Genomic DNA, 26469 nt, shown 5'->3' on the forward strand with positions numbered 1-26469 from the left:
CGAACATCCCGTCAAGAGCCAGGCACGGCATTGATTTGTCACGTTGCTTTTCTTGTCAGTCAGTGCCACTGACGTTTCTTTTTAACCTCTTGTTACAATGACATGTTGAAGAGTCCATGGCCCCAAGATATTTTTCAATCAAGTGTGCAGCCAGTGCTCACTGTAGCCACTAAGAACAAAATCTCAGTAAAAATCCCATAGAAGGCCTAGCTTTAATTGGGGTAACTTCCTGGATGCAGAATGCGCTCCTCGGAAGCTGCTTGCGGTAACCAACCTTATGTGAGGTGTTCATCTGTAAAACAGCTGATTCATGGGGCTCCATCTGTCATCTGCTTGACCTGTCTGAAGCTTTTCTTTACAATGATGGTAGGGCCGCTTTTGCCATTGTGACCTACCTGGTTTGGCTAATAAAACATCAGAGGACCTAAATATGAGATCTCTCTATTTTGCTCAAAAGACTTTTCCCTCAAAAGCATCTGTCAGGCAGCAGGAGGACCCAGCTCTACTTCTTAGTAGCTGGATGGTTCCTAGGTGGTTCCAGTTAACGCCACATCTCCGAGCACACTGCCCAGACCCACGCACTGAGGATGTTAGTTCTTAGGTTATCGTGGGGGCGGTTTGTGAAAGCATTTTGCAAAGTGTCAAGTGCAGTCTGTATGTTGTAGTCACAGTTGTGGAAATAGATGCCTTGAAAATGAAGTGATGTTCAGCATTTCAGACTCTTGGGGCCTTCTGCCTCCCTTAAAAGAAAGCCTACTTGTCTTGACAGCCGTTTCCCCGTGACACTGGCTGAGGAAATGCCGTCACAGCAGTAACAGTGTTAGCGGCAATTCCCGGGTAGCAGGTCTTTTAGCTGTGTTATCCCATTTAAGCCTTAGGTCATCCCACAGAAGCAAGTACTGTTTTTTCCCTCTGGCACAGAAGAGGAAACTGAGGCCCAGAGTGGTTAAGCGACTAAGCCACAATCACATACCAAAGAAGAGGTGTGGCCAAGACTTAGGTTTCTGTGACTGGGAAGTTTTTAATCACTGCCCTCTTCTGAGAGTACCCACTTCTATCTTCAGTGCCCTGGGGTCCACTGCCTTCCCTGGTGAGATTCCTTAGAATTTCTTCTCATTTCTTATTCGGGACGTCCTTATCTGGCCCCTCGGCAGAAGGCTGGCCACCAGCTGCGTCAGGATTCTAGCTGCATGTCCAACCAGCAGGTCTAGTCTTGTTGGGAAAGGAAACCTTTGTGTCCTACCCTCTCGCTGATGATCATCAACAGGTTGTGCCGGAGACTATGAGATCAGAGAGGTGGAATTCCTGAAGATACTATACGGCTCACAAAAATTAGGGGATATTTTATAGCTTCATATTCATTTTGAAATATCCCCTAATTTTTGTGAGCAGTATATATTAAAAGGGGGGGGATGTATTATGCAATTTAAATCAAAGTTAAAATTTTTGAGGTTTCACAAAAAACTGAATGCAGTGACGTCTCTGTTTTGTTCTCACTCTAGTACAAAGCAAATATGCACTTTCACAAGTTGTTTCTTGACGTCCCAACTGAAGAACCACTGAGGCAAAGTAAGTTCGGCTCTGTTTGACTTTTTAAGCTCCATATATGAAGAGATGCTAATTGATTTGGGGGAGGAGGGCACGGTCCGGGGACTTAAGTCACTGGGGAGACTGGTTTCTGAGAGTCCTGACACAGCACCAGTGCCGGCGTGCGCTCGCCGGCTGCCTTGAAAGACAAGAAAGTGGAATGGGAAACCGAACTTCTCTACACGACATGGAATCCATCCAAGATGATTCCAGAATGATATCCTCGCCTTCCATATTTACTGCTGAAATGCATTGTGTTTGGATTGTCCTGGGAGTTAGGATGACAAGGCTGGAACAAGAGAGGTCACTGAAAGAAGGCTAAGAGGAAACACAGACCTGGGTGGACAAACACGTGTTGATACCTGCATTGTTCAGGGCCCCGTGATCGCAGCTAAACACCGTGCCCCGCAGGCCAGTTCAGCACCTGCTCTCTGTTGTGGTTCCCCAGGAACCAGTGTTCTATTCTAGCCTCTCTCAGTGAATAGTGGGAAGGCCAGGTGCTGGGTTCCAGCCATAATCTCCAAACCGGAAAGTGTGGGTCACACACGCCTCCCATGGTTAGACCGTCTATTTCAGAAGGAGTCATTAGTCACAGTCCAGGGAAGGAGGGGCAGGAGTATTGATTGGCACGGGGGTGGCACACCTTCCCACATAGAAGAAATTTTTGAAACACCGTTCTTGAATTCTTCATTTGTAATAACAGGCTTGCCTTTCCATTTTGATTTTCATCCTAACATTTGTAAGACTTGAATGAAATAAACAAATGCTCAGCCCAGGCTGGTTGGCTCAGCGCTAGAGCATAAGCCTGGCATGGGGAAATCCCAGATTTGATTCCCGGTCAGAAAAGACAGGAGAAGCAAATATCTGCTTCTCCCCCACTTCCCCCATCTCTCTTTCTCTCTGTCTTTCTCTTCCTCTCCAGCAGCCATGACTCCCATGGTTTGAGCAGTATTGGCCCTGGGCACTGAGGAAGAATCCATGGCCTCGCCTCAGACACTAAAATAGCTCAATTGCCGAGCAACGGAGCAGCAGTGTATGCGGGAGTCTGTCTCTGCCTCCCTGCCTCTCACTTAATAAATAAAATAAATAGAAAAGAAAAATAAAAACAAATGCTCATTTCCATATGTTTATTCTACTCAAGATGACTAAAAAAGAGTTGACAGATCTTTTGAGTATGTGAGTTTATTATCTTGGCCCACCCTGAGACACCAGCATATAGAGAGAATTCTCATTTTAAATGTAAATTCTAAATGATGTTGTACCTGTATATATTTTCTCAGGTTTTACCTGTGCTCTTCAGAAAGAAATTTTATACCAGGGGAAGCTATTTGTATCAGAAAATTGGATTTGTTTTCATTCCAAGGTCTTTGGAAAAGACACTAAGGTTTGTATAATTTTTTAGAAAGAAAGCTAATCCTGTACTTTATTATATTTGTGAATATTACTTATTTAAAATGTAGCAATATTTATAAATATTTGTGCCATTATTATACCTTTATACAAAGCTTTCTTTACGATAGTTCCAAACATTACAAGTTCTAAGATGACACACATCTCTCTCCCACAATCTTACCCTAAATCCTTAGCCAGGTGTCACCAGAGAACTCTCAAAGTTGTTCCTATGAAAAGTGTTCCACATTCAGCTTCAAAAATGTACATTAAATCTAAAACAACTTTTAAAGAAATACTAGGCCGGCCTGACCAGGTGGTTGTACAGTGGATACAGCATCGGACTGGGACGCAGAGGACCCAGATTTGAAACCTTGGGGTTGCTGACTTGAGTACGGGCTCACCAGCTTGAGTGCGGGGTCACTGGCTTGAGCCCAAAGGTCGCTGACTTGAGCAAGGAGTCATTTGCTCTGCTGTAGCCCCCCCTGCCCCCCCCCCCGTCAAAGCACATATGAGAAAGCAATCAATGAACAACTATAGTGCTGCAGTGAAGAATTGATGCTTCTTATCTCTCTCCTTCCTGTCTCTCTGTCCTTCTATCTCTCTTGCTAAAAAAACAAACAAAAAAAAAAAAAACTGGGCCTTGGCCGGTGGCTCAGTGAATAGAGCATCAGCCAGTATATGGACATCCTGGGTTCGATTCCCAGGCAGGGCACCCAAGAAAAGCGACCATCTGCTTTTCTCCCCTTCCTTCTCCCCCTCCTTTCCCTCTGCTACTTCCACAGCCAGTGGCTCAATTGGTTTGAGCTTGGCCCTGGGTGCTAAGAATGGCTCCACTGGAGCACATCAGCCTCAGGTGCTAAAAATAGCTCAATACTCAAATATCAGCCCTAGAAAGGGTTGCTGGGTAGATCCCAGGTGGATCCCAGTCAGGGCACATGTGGGAGTCTTCCTCACTCTCCCTTCCTCTCACCTTAAAAAGACAAACAAGAAATACTGATTTTGTACTGTATTCATACCAGTTAACCATCAGAGATATCTAGGAAAACAGGCCTATAAACAAGCTACTTACGAGCTCAGTTTGTACCGTCCCCAGCACAAAAGGAGCAGGAACTGGAGTGTGTAAGACCTATACTCACAGTCATATACCCACAATCCCCACAGGATGCTGAGTGACACCTTTTCATTCTCATTGAATACAGATCTAGGGGAGCAGAGGCCCAGGACACACTGAGCCATTAAGGAGAGTAGCCTGAAGGAATTGGCAGTTTTCCCTTCTGAAAGAGACCTTGGGACTATGGCATAAGAAAAGAAAAAATAATTCCATCCTGTTGACATTCTTGCCCTTTGAGCAATGCTGTCACATTCAGGCTACCAGAATAAGGAGTCAGAGAAACACCTTGGGTTTGCATGACCTCAGTGAGTTTTCCAGCATTCCGATTTATGACTATGAGTAAGCAGCTTTTCTATTCATGACGTAGCTGATTAAGAATTCTTTTCAGTGGTAGGTATGTTTTATTTAAGTATTCTCTCTAAAGCCACTGGCAATCTTATACGTAGAGACCACTTAACAAATAAAATGGAAATTCTTTATTTTGTTGGTGTTGAGTCGGCAGACTAGCATGCTATTTTGAAGTCAGATGTGTTTTTTTTATATTGTTCCTTTACTGTATAGAGTTGGTTCGATAAACATTTTGATGTACAGTATTATCTGAATCAGTATAATGCATAGCAATAATACTCAGTATTTCACCTTATTTCTAGAGTTCTGGATTCTAAGAACTGGTTTTTGGAGTGGGGAAGGGGACTGGGAGGTACTGAGCTCCAGTTCAGTGTGGTAAAGATAATTCTCAGAAATTGAGAGAGAGCCAGCACCTCGGATCAAAGCAGCAGGGTTTGAAGACATTAGTGAGAAAAGAATTAGTCTTTGTTAAGGAAGACGGAATTCACAAAGCCAGTATGTGCAGTTTCAAGCTAAGATGATTCTGCCGGTGGTTTCAAAATTCTACTTCTACCTAAAAGAGGACTGACCAAAAATAAATAAATAAAGATAAAAGGAGCGGCCCTGGTTTTGTACAGACTTAACACGCTGGGATTGCTTTTGCCTGTGCTAAATCTAAGAGACAAGAGATTGAAAATGAGCAGGGCCAGGGACCTGGAATCTGACAGTGACTGATACATGCCTTCCCTTTGAAGGATGAGGTCAAGGAGATTGGGGCTTCAACTCTATGGCAGACTTTCCTCGCTGCCAACAGACCCTGGTCCAACATGGTCCAGTTATGAACTACAGGCAACCCACCAATTTGCTCCGGAAAGGGGAGTTTTCTAAGCATCCTACACTGGAAAAATATTAATAAGGGATAGTCTTAATTTAATCAGGACATGTTAGCTCATTGATATTGTCAGATGCTAATAAAATTAAATGCATGTATCACATTCCCTACAGGTTCAAACCAAAAGGTTATTTTTGCTTTCTCAAATGTGATCTAGCTGTCATTTTATACTCAGGAAGCCACTGACTGAAAATTCCTTCTTGAGGGTGTTCCATGCCTTAGATTATGAGAAGGAAAAAAATCCAGATTTATAGCCCCTCGACCCTATGTCGTCGCTCAGAAACAAAATAAGACCTGTTTTATTTCATCATCTATCTGAGTGTATCGTAACTTCTTTCATACAGAGTCCTCTCAACTTATAACTGGAGGGGCGATAGAACGATTCCATCTTATAAACCTAAATATGAACGCAAACATTCAACATTAATAGTGGGGGGTTTTTTCTTCCTTTAAGCTGGCAGCATGAACATAAGGCCCTCTTCTTGCCCACTGACCTCACTGATCTCTTTCAGAACGCATAAAGCATTTTTACAAAATACAAGTTCAAGTGAGTGGGTGTACTATAGAGAGGTCCAGGTTATTTTCTTCTTATCATGGGTGTGCCTTATTCTGTTTTCAGGGATCAAAGTGTTGTGATCTATTTTTTTTTTTAACCAAACATGGTTGAAGGGATGTAACATAAATGTATCAGGAACATTCACTATTTTCTCTGTGGCATCTGATACATTCTTATAGTACAATATATGAAAAAAAACCCATTTAGGTTCTGATTTGTTCAGATTCTGTCTCTGTAACTACGTATCTATGACCTTGAGCAAGTCATTTGCCTCTAAACAAATGTCCTTATCTCTTAGAATCTCTGCTTTTCAGAAATGTCATAAGTAAATGACATTCTCATCAGGTAAGTGTATATTAATACTGGTAGATGCTATAATGTGTCACTGTTTTTATTCTTGATTAACCAGAAAAGAATTTAAGAGTTCTTTTATTTCACCCATCCTCTTTATATGAGGCAAATGAGGAAACGAATGATACTTTCATTGGATGCTTGGCTTGTTCCATATATTAGGTCATTTAATCCACAGAAAACCCTGGGAGGTAGTAAGACTATGGCTGTTTTACAAATCAGGAAACTGAGGCCTAAAAAGGGTAACTCATAAGGTAGAGAAGATCGTACAGACAGTAACAGAACCAAGCTGAGAACTCCAGTCCCAGACTTTCTGTCCAATAACGGTCCCATTATACCAGTGCTTTTCAACGCTGCCCCCACCCACATGTCTTAAGGACAGAGGAGAGCAGGGTGTGGGAGATTAGCCCAAAGTGGATGACCACTAGCACTAACTTTGTTAGAGCATTGGTCTTCCCTTTAAAATGAATGTGAATTTTGCGTTCTAGCCCCAATGTCTAAAAGGTTTCCCTTGAAGCCCTTCAGCAGAACCCGTGAGCTAGTTGATCCGCGGCACTTGTATTAACACCAGCGCAAAGGGCTCCTGACGCGCCCACCCAGGCCGCTCTTTCAGATGGCCTTTCTTCATGGAGAAAGAGAGAGACCACTGCTGATTTTAAATTCTTTGTTGATTTGTGGGGGTTTTTTTCCTTTAACATGAAGATTTGAAGTGCTGTTCTGTGAAGTCTTAGCCAGTGTGTTAACTCGGTGATTCCGTTTCAGATCTCTATCCCGGCGTTCTCCGTCACCCTAATAAAGAAAACCAAAACTGCCCTTCTGGTGCCAAATGCCCTGATCATAGCGACAGTCACAGACCGGGTGAGTACACAGGCAACAGAATGAAGTTCCCTGGTCTCCACTGCCTTCAGGCCTCTTTCCAGGACCAAGACCCTGAACCATAAATATCATCTCTCACAGGCAATCAGGAAATGTGCTAGAAGGTTAATTTTTAGAGTCCTCGCTTTTAGACATTTGTGTAGTGTTGTTTCCCCTCAAAAGAAGATTTATTCTAATGTAATTGTTGCCAATTTTTAATTTCCTGCTGACTTAATTATACTTGCTTAACCAAGGTCAAAAAAACAGAATTCTTTCTCAACTTCCCTTTCCCTGACAACCATCTGTTCAGTCAAGCTACACTGATGTTCAGTTTCTTTCGTATTATTTAAAACAACAGCCATCACCACCTGATTGACAGGGTGAGGCAGGGTGACACTGAGGAGTCCCTGGGGGGGGGGGGGGGCGGCCACCCCCTAACCTCAGCTGGCACCTCACCAAAAGCATCCCGGATACATAAAACCTGAACTTGCTGTGCACGTGCCGCTGTGGACCAGCCCCTAGCCCGTCTCTGCCTCCAGGTGGCCTGCACTGGCCCACTCCTGTACTGAGGTGCTCAAGCTGCTGTTGACCACTGGGATACCACAGACATGTGCAACCAGAAATATTTGCACTGAGAGGTGTTTATTTCAGCCTGGGAAGAGAGAGAGAGTCGCAAATATTGGTTTCCCATATTTCACTTGAAGTTATTTTTTAATATTTCACCTACTATTTCTATGAAAGCATAAACGCCACATTTCATTTCTAACCACACTGGATAAAGAAGAAAGGGGAAGCAAAAAGAATGATAAAAGAAGCTATTCTGATGAGTGAAGAAATATGTTAATATCTATTTCTGAAAAATTACTTAGACACACTAATTAGGCTAACAAGCATCAAGTCCTTCTTGCCAGGCATACGCTAAATTCTTTCCTTACGTTTTCACGTGTATTCTCTGAGAGGGATTAAGTAGCAATTTGCCCTCTGTTGCCTACTTAGTGTCAGAGCCAAAATTTACAACTGGGTCTAATGCCAGAACCCAGAATCTTAACTACTTTGGAATAAAATACTCGCATTGTATTGTATTATAATGGATCAGATTGGAGAATGTGTCGAATTCTTTCATGGGTGAATGAATGGAAGAGGTAATCACAAACTTTGGAAAGTGAGTCTGGGAAGATTCTGTTGCTCTGATAGATGGAGAAAGAGTAAGTTTTAATATTTTCTCAACGTACTATTTATGGTAAAGTTATTTTTCCTTATTTTGTCTCCAAATTACTTCTCTATCTTCAATTTTACTTTTCCCATAACTTAGAGCATCCACTACAAAAATCTCCATACTTGTACAAGGAAGAATCTGGAAGTAGACTGAAAAAGAACAAGCCTATTAGAGTTCTGGGAAATTTTCGATGGGAATCTAGGTCAGGGCAGAGAAAGCAGACCCTTAGGAATTGCTAAATACCTTTATAAGGGGGCGGGGGGTGGTAGAGAGACTTCAAAGGGGCTTTGGTAAGTATCACTAGCCTTTGTTTAACATCCTCGTCTTTTCCTAGTTGTACTTATTTGTGGCGCTTCTATCAGGGCATTGGAGCCTTCATTTCTCTCTACATTTGTTTATTACTTAAATTGGGTGTGGGGGTTTTGTTGCTATTGTTGGGAAGTGTATTTCCTTTAGTTCAGGAATGGAATAAAAACTGTGGGTGAACAGAACAAGAATGTAGACAGAGATTGGTCTATATCCAATGAAAAAAATATGTACAAGTAAAGTTTTGAACTCTGAATACTCACTTCTCAATAGACAGTGTCTGTTATTAATTACTCTGTTTTGTTTTTCAGTACATATTTGTCTCCTTACTCTCCAGAGATTCAACTTACAAACTACTAAAATCTGTGTGTGGACACCTCGAAGTGAGTACGACATTGCCGAGCCTCAGTTGCTGTCTGACGTCTGTGTTTCTTAACAGTTTCGTAGTTAATCTGGGGTTTCATTTTGTTTCAATAATTTCAGAACACAAGTGTTGGTAACAGTCCCAATCCGTCTTCTCTTGAAAACAGTTTCCGGGCAGACCGCCCTTCCTCTCTGCCTCTGGTGAGTAGCCTATATAACTATCTAAATCAGGCGTCCCCAAATTACGGCCCGCGGGCCGTAATGTGGCCCCCTGAGGCCATTTATCCAGCCCCCACTGCACTTCTGGAAGGGGCACCTCTTTCATTGGTGGTCAGTGAGAGGACCACTGTATTTGGCAGCCCTCCAATGGTCTGAGGGACAGTGAACTGGCCCCCTGTGTAAAAAGTTTGGAGACCCCTGATAAATGCAAAAGAAAGGGAATGCATCCTGCAATTATACTTCTCCTTACATGATGGCCAGAGTGCAGGAAGAACTTAGGACCATCTCTGAGGCAAGGTAAAGAAACAGGGCGTTTCTGTCCTGAAGAAGAGGAGGACCTACGAGGTCATAAGCTTTTTTCAAGCCATTGAAGGGGTATCCTGCAAAGGAAGAGAAACACGATAGTGGGCTGTCTTGGGGATTACTGGTCACTGGAATTTGGAGATATTCATCAAGTCTTACTGAATTTGCTTGTCAGTGTTGTTTCAGAGGGATTCACCAGTCTATCTGGGGTAGGGCATGATTCATCCCACATATAGTTGAATGTCTTCTGTGTTCAAGGCACCATGCTAGAGTATACTGTAAGGACACCAAGAAAAATCTAGGACTAGTTCTTATCTTCAGTGATTTGAGCCTGTCCTTTGGTGGTTCAGTGGACAGAGCAGCTACCTGGAATGCTGAGGTTGCCAGTTCTAAACCCTGGGCTTGCCTGGTCAAGACACATACGAGAAGCAGTCAATGAACAATTAAAGTGAAGCAACTACGAGTTGATACTTCTCATCCCCCACTTCTCTTTCTCCTCTCTCTGTAAAATCAACCAATCAAATCTTTAAAAAAAGATTTGACAGCTTGGTGGAAAAGATGAGGAATACCTAGAAATAACTGAAAAAAGCTATATATAATGCCTAAGCAAAAGATGGAGATTCTTTGATTCTTTTAGACTTTGTTGACTGTAGAGTAAATCTCCAGTGAGGAGTAACTCCTTTCCCCCCATTTGTACAAGATGTATACCTATGATTGTATAAATTGGACCAAGAGTGTCTTAGCCATATGATTCAAATGAGTATTCCCAAATTGATTATTGTTAAATGTGAAATAACTGGTAAAGTGGTATGAATCCATGGTTTCAACATCAACAAATCTTTTTTTTTTTTACAGAGACAGAGTCAGAGAAAGGGATAGGGACACACAGACAGGAACGGAGAGAGATGAGAGGCATCAATCATTAGTTTTTCATTGCGACACCTTAGTTGTTCACTGATTGCTTTCTCATATGTGCCTTGACCGTGGGCCTTCAGCAGACTGAGTGACCCCTTGCCCGAGCCAGCGACCTTGGGTCCAAGCTGGTGAGCTTTGCTCAAAACAGATGAGCCTGCACTCAAGCTGGCAACCTTGGGGTCTTGAACCTGGGTCTTCCGCATCCCAGTCCAACGCTCTATCCACTGCGCCGCCATCTGGTCAGGCTCAACAAATCTTTTTTGAGAGGTGTTAAAAAGTAGTGGGATTGAAAATATGTTCACACAAAACTTGAACAAGAATGGTCATAGCTATTGGACCAGTGGTGGTGCAGTGCATAGAGCATCAACCTGGAACACTGGGTCCCAGGTTTGAAAACTTGAAGTCACTGGCATGAGCATCGGCTCACCTGGCTTGAGCACAAAGGTCACTGACTTGAAGCCCAAGGTCATTGGCTTGAGCAAGGGGTCACTGGCTCAGCTTGAGCCCCCCAGGTCAAGGCACATTTGAGAAGCAATCAATGAACAACTAAAATGACACAACTACGAGTTGATGCTTGTCATCTCTCTCCCTCCCTCTCAAAAAAAGGAAAAAAAGATCATAGCTATTATTCATAATAGCTAAAAAGGTAGAAACAACACTAATGTCCATCAACTGATGAATGGATAAATAAAATGTAATCTCCCCATGCAGTGGAATATTATGTCCCTAAAAAGGAATGAAGAATTGCTGGTACACACTGCAACATTGATGAACCTTGAAAACACTGTGCTAATTGAAAAAGCCAGACACAAAGGCCACAATATTATATGATTCAGATTATACAAAATGTTCCACACAGGCAAATCCATACGACAGAATGTAGATCAGTGGTTGCCAAAGACTGTGGGAGAAGGAAAAGTTGGGAGTGACTGCTAATGGATAAAGGTTTCTCTATTTTAGGAGTGAAAGAAATGTTCTGAAATAAGATAGTAGCAATGGTTGTCCAACATTGTGAATACTCTAAAAATGACTAAATTGTCCAATTAAAATGCTGACTGTTATCTTGATTTTTTTATAAAAACATTTTTTAAAAAACCTTTAAAAAATAGTGAGAAGGAGTCCAGTAGACAATTAAACACATATGATTTGGAACCCAACACGCATGGTTTAATCTGGGTTCCACCCAGCTGAGCTATGCCATCAGACAAGCTCTTTAACTGCTCTCATTTGGTTTCTTCATCTAGTAAAATGCCAGCCTCACAATGTGGGTGTGAATGTCAGGTGCAGTTGTGTGTGTAAGGAGCTTTGCATACTGTCTGACACATGATAGGCATTCAATAAATCATTATTAAATTGAAGAGACTTGAACTATTTTTCAATTTTCTATCCCTCTAAAAATCTTATGTGAAATTGAAGTGAATGTTGAAATGACCAGAAGATAGCTAGTTGAAAGTGAAAAGTTGGTAATTTGCTTATAAGATGAATCCCTTCTTCATCTGACAGCTCACTAAATTGTGGAGAGCTCAGCCCAACTGTACCTTCACTGGGATGTTTTATTGGCCGTTCTTGTCTCTTTAGTTCTTAAACACTTTGGGGGAATGAATGGGATACAGAGTAAAACATTTCTGCTCTTTCCCCTACTCCTCGCTCCTCTATCATCCTGAGCCTGTTTTGAAAAGCTAAAATTTTCCTTTCAGAGTCTAATTTGTTAAAGCCATTTTCCCTTGTCAGTTACCAATGCCTTTTTTTTTCTTTGTATTTTTTGAAGTGAGAAGCGGGGAGGCAGACAGACTGCCGCAAGCGCCCGATCAGGATCCACCTGGCAAGCCCACTAGGGGGCGGTGCTCTGCCCATCTGGGGCATTGCTCCATTACAACTGGAGCCATTCTAGCACCTGATGTGGAGGCCATGCAGCCATCCTCAGCACTTGGGGCCAACTTTGCTCCAATGGAGCCTTGACTACTGGAGGGGAAGAGAGAGACAGAGAGAAAGGAGGGAGGGAAGGGTGGAGAAGCAGATGGGTGCTTCTCCTATGTACCCTGACCGGGAATCGAACTTAGGACATACACATGCTGGGCTGACGCTCTACCACTGAGCAAACTGGCCAGGGCCTCCAATGCCTTTTTTAAAACTAGAATCAAAGAATACCTTTCTCAGTGTCCACATATTCGAACAGGCATTTAGATCTTTCTGTATCCCTTTTTCTTCTATATATGTCTATTTCAGTCATTCTTTCTCATTACCAAGAGCTAACCAAGGCATCTGAAGCTTTACCCTGGAAGCTTTTTAATCATCAGCATTCCATTTTTTTCTTTTCTAGACATTTATTGTTTCAAATAAGTCAGCCACTGTTTGTTGATTGAATTTTAACTGACCGGAACAATCTCAGTGTCAGTAACCAGATATTCAGTGATTTGGGGGGGGGGGGGAATCCTTCCTTCTTTTCCATATTTTATAGGTCAGGTCTAAATGAAAAGGCTGGGGGTTACAAGGACCTGCTTCTTTAATAAGGAGAATTGGCCTCTCTTCATTTCATTATTTCCCTTCAGGATTTCAATGATGAATTCTCAGATCTGGATGGAGTGGTTCAACAAAGAAGGCAAGACATGGAAGGATACAGCAGTTCCGGTTCTCAGACGCCCGAATCTGAGAACTCGAGAGGTCTGGGAAATTTTTCTATCTTGACTAAAATGTAATTCTCCCCAAAACATCTTCATCCCACCCTTTAAAAACAAAAAACAAAACCAACAACAACAAACAGCCCTTGTCTTCCTGGTTAAAAATTGGAAAGGGAATCTGGAGAAAAGATAGTTTGAAAACTTCCAAGAAACGGGATTGCCTATGTGGTAAAAGTCCATTTCCATGTATACATATTTAATAAATGTCTCTTAAATCAACATAATATTAGGTTGATTGAGAGAAACATATGTTTCCTTCCCTCTTTTAATAATACTAGTAATTATTATAGCTCAACCATCTCCATGAGTCAGTGAGGTAAAGACAGACTTGTCTTTATATCAGGGGTCAGGAGCCTTTTTGGCTGAGAGAGCCATGAACGCCACATGTTTTAAAATGTAATTCCGTGAGAGCCATACAATGACCCGTGTACGTTATGCAATAAAAATTATCCAATAAAATTTTATTTATCCAATAAAAATTTGGTGTTGTCCCGGAGGACAGCTGTGATTGGCTCCAGCCACCCGCAACCCTGAACATGAGTGGTAGGAAATGAATGGATTGTAATACATGAGAATGTTTTATATTTTTAATGTTGTTATTTTTTTATTAAAGATTTGTCTGCGAGCCAGATGCAGCCATCAAAAGAGCCACATCTGGCTCGTGAGCCATAGGTTCCTGACCCCTGCTTTATATTATTTCATTACGTATTTGCTTGATCATTAGATTTTAATCCCTAGCCACTCAACCAGTTTATGAGAAGATCCATTTATGTCCTTGGCCATTATCAAGCACATGAAGAGCTTGATTTACTTTTTTTTTTAAATTAATTTATTTATTTTTAACAGAGACAGAGAGTCAGAGAGAGGGATAGACAGGGACAGACAGACAGGAATGGAGAGATGAGAAGCATCAATCATTAGTTTTTCGTTGCGCATTGCGACACCTTAGTTGTTCATTGATTGCTTTCTCATATGTGCCTTGACCATGGGCCTTCAGCAGACCGAGTAACCCTTTGCTTGAGCCAGCAACCTTGGGTTCAAGTTGGTGAGCTTTTGCTCAAACCAGATGAGCCCACGTTCAAGCTGGCAACCTCGGGGTCTCGAACCTGGGTCCTCGGCATCCCAGTCTGATGCTCTATCCACTGTGCCACCACCTGGTCAGGCGCTTGATTTACTTTTGTGGTTGATACTACATTTTAAATGTTTTGGGGAGAAAACTTACCCAGCCCCATTTTGGTATGATAGATTTCCGTGTGACAGAATCCCAGACAGTTCTAGATGTCTCCAAGGGAGAAGCAAAACCAACTAGGGCCGATGCCCATGTGAACAGAGTACCTGAAGGAAAAACCAAGAGTCTCCCCACACATGGTAAGGAACAGATTGGGGGCTGCAGGTGGAGGGCATGTGCTTGTAACTTCTTTATTATTATTATTTTTTGGATGCGTGTATGTTTGTAACTTTTAAAGGGCCCACATATTTCATTGTATGACTGCCTTTCATATTTCCTCCCCTCCGTTCCTGTTGTAGGTCTTTGCATGTTTATATATTTATTCATTCATCACACATCCCCCGGCCCTCTGCTTTACTACAGAGGATATACAGGAGAATAGCCTGCGTGGCGGCACCACCATTATTTTGAATACTTTGAGACTGTGACTCAAAAAATGCTGTTAAAAATCAAGTTACTAAATTATTTCTTATTTTCTAATTATTCTAATAACCAGTTACCAGTTATACTGGTATAAGAACTATGGTGGTATCTATATGGTTCACCATTCACTCCAACACAATGCTTGACACATAGAAGTCTCTCAGTAAATATGGGTTGAATGAAACGTTCAGAGGGAATTGTTACTACTAGTTAAAATGACACCTGGAAGACTTCAGTTACTATTTTCTATGATTTCTATTAGGAATAATTACCTTTGTCAAGTGCCTCTTCCCCTTAGCAATATTGCTGGACAAAGGAGTTTTAAAACGATCACTTTCATTTCTACCAACAGGTCAGTCAGAAACCATTGGACTCTTACACAAAGTAAAGTCTCAGAAATGTCCGACTCTCCGCCATATTCTTATATTCTACGCAATTGCGTAAGTGAACGAATGAATTTACTAAAAGGGACTTAAGACAGTGATTCGGTTCTTTAAAGGAATAATCTTTTCATGTGGCCAAGAGCCACTGTAAACCTCAGCTGTGTCTAATGTGACCCAGATCTTTTCTTCAGCAATTTTTGTCTCCTTCGTCAACATTTGTTTTCCTTAGGTTTAGGCCACATTTTCCCATCCACCCCCTTCTCATTTAAATAGTGAGAAGGGAGGAATGAAAAGCAAAACAATCGTCCAGATCAGCTGAGGACCACGCTCCAAGTGGATACTATTAGTTGGAAGATTAGAACGAAGCATCTTTGTCCCTGTTGTTTATTTTCCACCCAACCCATGTTCTCTGGACAGAGGCCAAAGCAACTTTAAAATGTCATCCCCTTTAGTGAATACTTAGGCATTGACTTTTTTAACTTCCCCCTCAGCTCCCAGTCTTGTAATCAGTTGTTGTTCTGAAAATAGCCTGACCCAGTTCTAGGCTGTTCCATCACGACCAAGGCAGATATGCCCAGTTTGGTTTCCAGATTAAGCGGGAATTTGTGAGTCACAATGAACAGGACAGGCCGGGCACTTCTGGTGAGGCTCCACAGGGAAGGAGGAAGAGGACTGGTGTGGTGATCTTCCTGGGGTGTGGCCTGCAGAGAGCCTATTTGAATTTCTTGTAAATTGAGGAACTTGGGCTAAAGGTTTAAAATCCCCTTCTAGCTCTGAAGTGTTATGACAAGGATCAGCCTGTTGAATAAAGGTCTTTTCAAAGTCTCTTTGGCCAAGGTGTTTTAGAAAATACCTTGCCTTGACTAGACATTGGCTCTGAGTTTTACGAACATCGTGGCTTGGCCATTGACCACTGAGATTTCTCTCTTATCCCTTTCCAGCGTCTGTGCACTAATCATCTCGACCTTCTACATGAGATACAGAATTAATACACTGGAGGAGCGGCTGGGGTCCCTAACCTCCGTTGTGGACACCCATCATACTGAGTAAGACACTTCCCTCCTATGCTGTCATCTGCTTGCACTTCAGATGAGAATACTGTTGGAGCTGCACTTAGCAACCTTCATAGCACATATTAATTAAGGATACATTTATGGGAAGCAAAGAGGCAGGGAAGGTCCTAGAAATGAACCACCTGATTGTGCAGGTTCTTGAATTGCTATAGTGTTGCCAGGGATAAGGCCAGAAGCAAGCCTAATTTTATATCATCTCATTCTGTTCCTCTAAGACTCAGTTGTGACCTTGGTCCATTTATTGAAATATCAAAGTTTATCTCAGTGAACTGACAGAATCAAGACATTCCTAGGAGAAAAGCAATTTGAGTGCCTCAGTGCATTTCTTCATCTGTAACTCCTTTTTTTTTTTTTTTTTTGTATTTTTTCTGAAGCTGGAAATAGGGAAGCAGTCAGACAGATTCCCGCATGCGCCCGACCGGGATCCATCCGGCATGCCCACCAGGGGGCGATGCTCTGCCCATCCGGGGCATCGCTCTGTTGTGACCAGAGCCAGTCTAGCGCCTGAGGCAGGGGCCATGGAGCCATCCCCAGCGCCCGGGCCATCTTTTGCTCTAATGGAGCCTCAGCTGCGGGAGGGGAAGAGAGAGACAGAGAGGAAGGAGGGGGAGGGATGGAGAAGCAGATGGGTGCTTCTCCTGTGTGCCCTGGCCGGGAATCGAACCCGGGACTTCCACACGCCAGGCCGATGCTCTACCACTGAGCCAACCGGCCAGGGCCTTCATCTGTAACTCTTTATGTTAGCACATTTACTTGCAAAGCCCTTGACCACTATAAAGACTCATGTGACTAGTAATTAGTGGACTGTGCCTGTATAAATCTTTTTAATGGTTAAAATGGTAAATTTTATTTTATGTATATTATACCACAAACTGATTTAAAAAGGAAAAAACAAAGAGTAGGTTAGGCCCTGGCTGGGTGACTCAGTGGACAGAGTTGTCCTTACTCACTGAGGTCATCGGTTCAAACCCCAGTTAGGGCAGATAAGAGAAGCAACCAATAAGTGCACAACTAAATGACATAACCACTGGGAGTAACGAGTTGATGCCTCTCTCTCTCTCCCCCTCCCTTTCCCCCATCTGAAATCTTTTCATCTCTGCCATTTTTACATGCCTAAGCTAATTAAACCTATTCAGACATAGAGCCCTTTTCCTTAAACCCAGTCCCATGAGGATTTTGACACCCTGCCTAAAAAGAGAAATAGAAATAAATTATTCTGTTAGAAAATATACTTTTAGCACAAGTTTTAAACATAGAGTTATTCCTTTACAGAGTACATACCATGTGCTGGCAACTCAACTAGAATGAATACATATACGCATAACTACAATTTTTCTCTCTATCTCTCTCTGTATGCCTTTATAAGGCAACTATTATTCCCGTTTTACAGATGAGGTAACTGACACTCAGAAATAATCAGCTTAATGTCTTACAGTTTGAAGTAGAATCAGGATTCAAATGCAGGTCCATATGACTTCAAAGACCATAGGCTTCCTCAGCACCCAGGGCCAACCTGCTTGAACCATTCAGGCCGTGGCTCCGGGGAGGGACGAGGGGGGGGGGAAGGAGGAGATGGGCAGGGGTGGAGAAACATATGGGTGCTTCTCCTGTGCGCCCTGGCCAAAATAAAATCCAGGACTTCCATACACTGGGCCTATGCTCTACCACTGAGCCAACGAGCCAGGGCTTTGTTCAAAATGTTAATACACTTAGAGTTAGGAGGTGACTTTGGATTATTGCAGACTATTCTGTTCACGGTCATATAAGGGTTTGATTATTTTAGGAAAATGTACACCATGTTCTGTTATTCCATTAACTTGGTGGTGATGACAGGGAAATTTCGCTAACAAAGGCAAATGAAATATTTATTTTACTGTTTGAATAATCAACTCAGAAAGAGATGCAGTCTGAAAAATAAACATTTAAAGGAAAAGTTATAAAGGTCATATATGACATACGATCAGGGAACACCCATGATAGAAAGTCTGTTAATAAAGTACTTTTACAGGAGCTGAGCCTCCCCAGTACCTTACTTTGTCCAGGTAATTAATCCAGCCACACTGCCCAGGTCTGACTCCGCACACCGACTCTGATTGTTCAGGTGCTGCAGAGCGATCCTTTTGAATCCGTACTTTGTACCAGCTTGTTATTACAGTTACAGCCTACAGATTGTCAGAATGTCATGTTCATAATCAGTACTCTGGGTCTCAGATCCTTCGTGTAGAAACTGAAAGATGTAGATTCAGTTTCCTTGTTGGGTTCTAAGATTTTGACAGTATGGATCAACGATTTTTAAAAAACTGTTTCAGTGCTAGTAAATAGAAAAACATCTGATAGCTTTGTTAATATTTAGGTAATCACCAGTAATTTACCACATGCCTGTATCTTAAAAATGGATCATACATAAAATAAGTCAGACAGTCATTACCACCTAAAAACTTAACAGTTACAAATAATCCCAACCAACAAATACAGAGAAGATACAAACCAGGGTTCTTAGCCTTAACGTGAATATCTGATAAACAGCTTTAGACCATCTCTCCAGTTAATATATAAATATATATATACATATACACACACACACATCTCTAAGTTTCCTACAGTTTTAGCTGGTATAGGATGCTAGTGGGCCCCAGAGTAAGAAAGAATCCATGCCATAAATAGTCTAATAGTACATAATGAATACATCTGACAGCTTGTAAGACAAGAGTACGGCAAGTCACAAAGGTCTCACACTTCAGCAGAAATTCATTAAAAGACATTCCCAAACACTCTGAAAGTTCTTGTGGAAAGCGTACTTGCTCCCACAAAAAATACATGCATGACTAAGAGCAATGCTTCTTGCAAATTTATGCTGTACTGGGGATAGAGAAGACATTGAGGGCTAATTAAAGGGGTTTAGGAAATCATGTGCTTGAAAATAATCATCTGGTTTTTGTTTGGAAGCCAAGGCACAACACAGCCGGTCCAACAAAGGCAGCTTACAAGATGTCCAGCCAACTATTGAGAATCAGTCCCCACACATCCAGTCTGGGAGTCCTGGATCGCCACAGGGCCTTTCTGATGTTAACAAATCAAAGGCTCACTCTCTTCTCCTACAACCTGGTTTCCTGTTCAAATGCATTTCAAATGTGTTTATTCCACCTCTTCCTGTGCCGCTCCCGCCCATGGTAACTCTTCTCCTTGTTCCTACAGACAGGCAGCACCCCCTGGCCTGGGGTCACAGGCACAGTTAAATATGGAGGTCCTCTGCCGCGAGCTTACGGCTAACATAATGAAACTAGAAAAGGTGACCGATTTTTTTTCCTGTGTTGGGGGAGGTCGCGGTAGTGCCTGTCGCTTGCCATACATCACCGGTTACTCATTAAAGCACTGCTGGGCCTGACCAGGCGGTGGCGCAGTGGATAGAGCATCAGACTGGGATGCGGAAGACCCAGGTTCGAGACCCCGAAGTCGCCAGCTTGAACGTGGGCTCATCTGGTTTCTGCAAAGCTCACCAGCTTGGACCCAAGGTCGCTGGCTTGAGCAAGGGGTTACTCGGTCTGCTGAAGGCCCGCAGTCAAGGCACATATTTCGAGAAAGCAATCAATGAACTAAGGTGTCGCAACGAAAAACTGATGATTGATGCTTCTCATCTCTCTTCGTACCTGTCTGTCTGTCCCTATCTATCCCTCTCTCTGATATCCTCTGTCTCTGTAAAAAAATAAAAAAAGCACTGCTGGTGTGCAGCAGGCAGTCTAAATGACCAAACCGAGCCAGGGGATCACATGGTAAATGTGAAAGACTGGTTTGGTTTTTTTTTTTCTTTCCACCAAGACATAGGTTTCTATCTCATTTTCCTTGTTTGTCTATCTTCCGGTTTTCCTCCTGGATTAGAAATATTTCTGTGTGCCATACAGCGGCAAGTGACCCGTGACACGGGGCTCAGGGGAGGGATGTGGCAGGGAGTCCCAGCCAGAGCGCGCAGCCCCGCCTCCACCCAGGCCGGTGGTTGCCATACATAAAACACTGCATTCCTTCCCTGTTGTAACCCTGGGAGACGGGTGTCACCAGTCCTATCTGAGAAGGAAGAGTCCAAGTTTCTAGGATCGTGCTCAAGGAGACACATCTAGAAAGTAGGCAGACCTGGAATTTGAAAGCAGGTCTGAGTGGCGTCACAGTTGTGCTCGGAAGCCCTCTGTTACTGGCCCTCAGAGTGCAACCTGAGTCCCTTGCTGAGAAGGCCACTGATGTACCTTTACCTCCGGAGGCATCTTTCTGTAGGACAACTTTAGGGCAAGTCTGCCCTCAGGCTTGGGGCAAGCCTTAGAACTCAGTAGGAGAGGGAACAGGAGAAAAAGGTGAGCACACCAGAAATATTCCAGAGTTAAACCTAATTAACAGTTCTTTCTCCTTTCAACATGTTCACCTCTTCAAGTCTAAAACTTTGTTTTTTCTCTAATCCTTAAAGAAAGGGTTAGAGTTGTGTTCAGTTCCAACCCGCCGACTCCCCGGTAGCTCCCCATCATAGCACAGCTATGCTTATGTGCGAAGAAACATGAACTTCAAGTGAATCAACTGTTTGTTTTGCTCTACTAAATGTTATGTAGCCTTTAACCACTGAAGTGTTGAGAGCAAAGGCGGTTTCCAAGCTTCTGTTGTAAACCAGGGCATGCCAGATTAAGTCCTATTGAGTCATTAAATCTATGGGCTGACTTGAAACTTTTTTTTAACTCCAAAACGAACCTAGAGAAGGTATGAGGTAGCAACCAGAAGTGTTTTTCTTTCTAAAATGTTAGTTGCTGAGAAGGGGAGGGAATTTTTTTTTCTGTAATGATCTGTTGACCAATGTTTGGCTCCCATGCTGAGCAAGGGGACAGGTGGTTTTCAGTTTCCGGTCGCTTACTCTGGTACGCTCCGGTGTCCTCAGGCCGGAAGCACACGGAACCCCGCGGCCCCTCCTGTGTTTCTCCCTGGTCTCCTGCCGGGCCTGGCTAGGACACCACGTTCTGGAATGAAGGACAGAAAAACAGGAGGGCTTGTTCACAAGAGTGGACAGCTGGTTACGTCTTGTGCACAGCTTCGGACAGAGCCCGGCTACTCAGCTAAGAGGCCCTTAGTGTCAGCAGAAGCCTTTGTCCCAAAGCAGAAGCAGTCAAAAGTGCATTTAGGGTCAGAATGCATATGTTGACATTCTGAAAAGTTATAAATGGCACAGATGACTTAAAGCAGAAAAAGTTACGAGGACACGCCCATGTTCTTTTTGATTGCTCTGCCCCCTCCAGCCAGAGGCAGTCAGGCAAGTAGTGTGGCACAGCCCGGTGGTGAAACGCAGCTCCAGTCGGCTGGAGCAGGGGAGCCTTCTCAGCCATGTGGCTTACCCCTGCAATTCCTTCCTCCTCTCCTGCAGGGACTGCTCTTATCCAAGCCTCCGGGTCTGCCCTGCCTGGAACTTCCTGATTTCCGTTCACGGCATCCCAGCCCTTTCAGGGAAATCTAAGAATGATTTTTAACTCCCTCCTCTTTTTCACTTGCCATTGATTTAACTCATTAGCTGGAAAGTCCTATGCAATCTGCCTTCAAAGGTCTCCTCAGATGCTCTTCCCATTGGCGCCACCTTAGTGACTAAGGCTTACCATTCACCCCCCTCCTCCCAGGCTAACGGTGGGAAATCAGGTCTCATTATGATTTTTATTTGCATTTTCCTGATTACTACTGCAGGTGAACATCTTTCTATATATATTTTATTGTCCACTTGGATTTTGTTCTATACGTTGCCCATCTAGCTCCTTTGTTGTACTTTTGGGTGTTTTGTCTTCGTAGGTATGTTTTGGATGTTTTGGATATCCATCCTTGGGTTCATTTCTTCTTCTTCCTTCCCACTCCTGCTTTTATCGTTGGTCCTGTGAGATAGCAGGGAAGACATGAAGTAGGAATGTGGAGGGTGAAGGCAATGCCTTTTATGAGTAAAGAAGTAAACACTTATTAGTACTGACAATGGCATTTATGGTGGAGCAGTACAGAAGGAGGAGCATAAATTTTGGAGGTGGGCCTCTCTTATCTCTGCTCTACCATTTACTCTCTGAGTCACTGGGCTTGTTCCAGGCCCCTCTGGACCTCAGTTTTGGTGTCATGCCTGCCCCTGTATGACGGTGGCGGTGTGTGCTCAGGGCGAGCGTGCACGGAGTTCCTGGCACAGACCAGCTCTTCCTCTTCACGTGCCCTGTGTAGCCTAAAGGACATCACAGACTCTTCTTACAGAAGAATTCATCCTCTTCCTTCTGGTCCCGGGGTTCCTTGTGCCCATCACAGTACAGGTTGATGAGAATTCCTTGCTCTGAACCCTTTCAAGTTCACACACTTACTGAGTGCATTTTTCCTGCCCAGCACTGTACTCTAGTCTTGAGATCCAAAGATAGGGCATGATCCCTGTCCCTATGAAAGTCAGTCTTCTGAGAAATGTTGTATGCTCTCGAATAGTGGTGTTATACATTATTATGTGGTGTTTGTTAGATTTAAACCAGTGGTAGTCAACCTGGTCCCTACCGCCCACTAGCGGGCGTTCCAGCTTTCATGGTGGGCGGTAGCAGAGCAACCAAAGTATAAATAAAAAGATAGATTTAACTATAGTAAGTTGTTTTATAAAGATTTATTCTGCCAAACTTAGCGAAAATCCGACATAAAGTACTTGGTAAGTAATTAATTATTATATGCTTTAACTTGCTGTAACTCTGCTTTATAAATTTTATAAAGTAAAGTTACTTCCCTACCTTATAAATCACCATTACTGTGGAACCAGTGGGCAGTTAGAAAATTTTACTACTAACAGAAATACAGAAGTGGGCGGTAGGTATAAAAAGGTTGACTGCCCCGATTTAAACTAGCTGATCTCTCTCGGTCTCTACTAGCATTCTCATCTTTGTGCCACTCTTTCCTTTCCAGCCCTCGCTCTTTTCATCTCAAAGTGGACTGTTAAACAGAACTCTATTCCAGTAAAAGGCATGTGTTTGCCTGATCCAAATTTAACCCAGGTGGAGCTCTTTTGAACAAGCTCAAGCATTATTTAGGCCATAGCAAATATGCTCTTAATAGACTCCATTCCGTTTAATAACAGGAGCTTCTCTGTTGTTATTTCAAGATACAGAACAACTTACAAAAGTTACTTGAGAATGGTGACTGACTGACCAGATTGCTTGGGCCAACATGATACCTCGTGCTTCCCTTTGAAGAAGGTGCTTCTCGGAGGCGTCCTGGTGGAGCGCTCCCTGCTGGCCAGAGGAGCGAGCAGAGAGGCATCCCCAGCCATGTTTGCACTAGGAGGTCTCCAGCTCAGGAAAAGGGGGGAGGGGGAATAATTTTGGTTCCTGTGCAATAAAAGTTGACCTTGACCTTCTATGGAAGTTTCCAGGGCTGTTGCCTGAAGAAAGCAGACCTATCTCAGGAGGTCTCAGGAAGGACCTGGTGCACACTCTCCTGGATGACTGTGGTTCAGTGGCCGTCAAGACTGTGTCAGCAAACACACTCCACAACATGCCTTTTCAGTCCTTTCCACACCAGCCTTCAAACTAAGGGATATATCATGTGCCAACAAACCTGATATGGTCCTTTAAAGAATTAGCCATAACTCTCCAACATGCAATAGAGCTCTCATGGACAAACATGCTTCAAAGAAATAACACCAGCATTTTGTCTTTTTCCAAACCCTTCTACTGTTATGTTCTGGTTTATCAACTGTGTATCTGAACTTCTCCATTGAATACTGGCTAGAATATTGGGCAAAGCAGATAAACCATCCCATTTAAGTTTTGTTTTGTTCCTCTAATATTTCATTGGACTGATTCTCACGTACCCCAGGTCGAGAATCTGAGACATGGGACTTAAGTACTAAATAAACTTACTTTGACACCACAACTAATCTTTAAGCCAAAAAGTAGAATGTAATTTGAGCCAGGAGGAAAGACACTGAATTTTTAAGAGTACAGGTGGACTGTGTTCCTTTTGTAAAAGGATGTCTGTATGGAATGCTGAAACCCATTTCAGCATGATGATAGCATGCTTTTTTTCTTTTGCTGACTAAAATAAAGTAATAACTGGTGGTTTGCTAACTTTTATTTACCATATGGGTTGCCTGGTTTTTATTAATAATTATTTAGGTACTGTAAGATCGGTAATATAAAAGATATTCCGTTTCTATCTGCAATGCATTTTATAATCATTTCTATGAAATGTATTTTGTTTAATCAGATAAGCTACTAAGTGAATTGGTTACATCATTTGTATCTGTTAGCCTACTGGACAAGAATTGTGCCTGGTGCACCCCGGCTTTTAATAAATACTCATTGGTTAAAATACCCTGCTAACACTGTGTTCTATTTCTAAATTCTCTTTACTAAGACAATATGCTTTTTAACTGCTTCTTGCTTTCTCTCTACTACTTCCAGCTCACCCTTATTTCATTTCTCATGAGTATTCATTTACACACTCAAAACTTATTTCAGTCGGGTTGAAATAATATAAGGGAAAGAATGAATTTTGAAATCAGAAAACTAATACTTGATTCCTGAGTTCACATTTTATGAGTTGTGTGACCTTAAACAGATATTTGGCCATTTCATTGATGAAGCTAAAAGGACCAACAAAAAGTCACTGTGAGGATTAAATGTGATAATGTCTCTAAGTATGTATATTGCTGTCACATAAGTATTGATAGTATACTCTCATAACAGGTACCACATTCATTATTTTAAAAAATGTTTTCATGTCTGACATTCCAGTTTTATAAAAGTTCTATGTCAATGCTTTTTACAGTCAAAAGTTAAAGAATTGAGGTGGTCAGCCACATCTGGAAAGAAATTTTACAACTGTATGAAGAGACTTTTAACAGGTTCAAATTTTACTGATTTAATAGTCTGCTATCTTGGAATTTACCCTAAGGCAGAAATCTAGTCAAAGATTTATATACAAGAATATTGTTTGAAGCTCTATGGCAGCAAAATATTAGAGACTCTAAATACTCAATAGCAGAACAGTTAAATGATGTAGTTATTTAGAAAAGTAGTGTCAAAGAAGGGCATAGAAAACAGCATTACAAGGGTAGGCACAAAATGACATACTTTGATCCCAATTGTATAAAGAAACTCCTACATATGTGTGTGTACACATCCGTGTATATGGAAGCACACATGTTGACCTTTTCTATGTTCTCTAAGTTTTGCATAATGAGCAGTTACTACCTTTTTTAATCAGATGTTGATTAAAAATATTAAGCGGTGCTCTAGGTATCAGATCTTACACCAGAACACATGCCCTGCTACACTGTTGATAGTTCTGCACCCAGAACCACTTTTTAGTGCTTTTTCCAACAGCCATTATAATTTACCCTTTCAAATGAAAGAAAATGCTTCTTCATTTCTAGATTTAAGTTGTTGCTTTCTTTTTTTTTTTTTTTTTTTTTTAATTTTTTTTTTTTTTTTCATTTTTCTGAAGCTGGAAACAGGGAGAGACAGTCAGACAGACTCCCGCATGCGCCCGACCGGGATCCACCTGGCACGCCCACCAGGGGCGACGCTCTGCCCACCAGGGGGCGATGCTCTGCCCATCCTGGGCGTCGCCATGTTGCGACCAGAGCCACTCTAGCGCCTGAGGCAGAGGCCACAGAGCCATCCCCAGCGCCCGGGCCATCTTTGCTCCAATGGAGCCTTGGCTGCGGGAGGGGAAGAGAGAGACAGAGAGGAAAGCGCGGCGGAGGGGTGGAGAAGCAAATGAGCGCTTCTCCTGTGTGCCCTGGCCGGGAATCGAACCCGGGTCCTCCGCACGCTAGGCCGACGCTCTACCGCTGAGCCAACCTGCCAGGGCCTAAGTTGTTGCTTTCTTTGTGGATGTTGCTGCTTGTTTTATTTTTACAATTAGCTCCTAAGTCAAAATCTGGTGCAAGGGGATCTAGATGGTGGATCCCCAGGTCATGTGTCTGCATATGAACTACAAAGAAGCACGGGAAATCTTTGTCCAGAGAAAAGGTATTTCTGATGTGCTAAGAAGTGAACCTGTGGAGGTAAATATGCAGCATGACTAACTTAGCCATTGCTGCCAGTCACCTTCAGACAAATTAAAAACAAGCAAACAAAAAAACAACAACATGAGAAAGCAAACAACTGGAATTTTCAGCCTCTACCACAGAACTACAAAAGTAGGACATTCTAACCTAGGAAGGAAGTTGCAGATGCTGACTGGCCTAAATAATACCAAATGTCCACCATATACCTTGCCTTTTTTTAAAAAAAATTCATTTTAGAGAAGAGAGACGGAGAGAGAG

At 42.6% G+C, this 26469-nt stretch overlaps 1 protein-coding gene across 7 annotated transcripts in view; it reads left to right on the forward strand.

Moving 5' to 3' along the window:
* The window catches only part of GRAMD2B (GRAM domain containing 2B), a 125154-nt gene extending 100881 nt beyond the window's left edge, over positions 1-24273 (forward strand). For 4 of the 7 annotated variants that reach the window (XM_066382119.1, XM_066382120.1, XM_066382125.1 and 1 more), the window contains 11 exons: positions 1503-1569; positions 2868-2971; positions 6979-7074; positions 8905-8976; positions 9077-9157; positions 12943-13054; positions 14317-14439; positions 15075-15162; positions 16047-16151; positions 19374-19467; positions 23296-24273. In XM_066382119.1, the coding sequence (XP_066238216.1) occupies positions 1503-1569; positions 2868-2971; positions 6979-7074; positions 8905-8976; positions 9077-9157; positions 12943-13054; positions 14317-14439; positions 15075-15162; positions 16047-16151; positions 19374-19467; positions 23296-23337 (984 nt within the window). In that variant the 3' untranslated portion in view covers positions 23338-24273. Of the gene's footprint in view, positions 1-1502; positions 1570-2867; positions 2972-6978; positions 7075-8904; positions 8977-9076; positions 9158-12942; positions 13055-14316; positions 14440-15074; positions 15163-16046; positions 16152-19373; positions 19468-23099; positions 23274-23295 lie in introns of those variants that run through there. The other 3 variants (XM_066382122.1, XM_066382124.1, XM_066382121.1) reach the window with 3 other exon arrangements.
* Positions 24274-26469: the final 2196 nt, after the last annotated feature.

The sequence above is a fragment of the Saccopteryx leptura genome, chromosome 4 (assembly GCF_036850995.1).
Source record: "Saccopteryx leptura isolate mSacLep1 chromosome 4, mSacLep1_pri_phased_curated, whole genome shotgun sequence".
In the NCBI taxonomy this organism is placed as follows: Eukaryota; Metazoa; Chordata; class Mammalia; order Chiroptera; family Emballonuridae; genus Saccopteryx; species Saccopteryx leptura.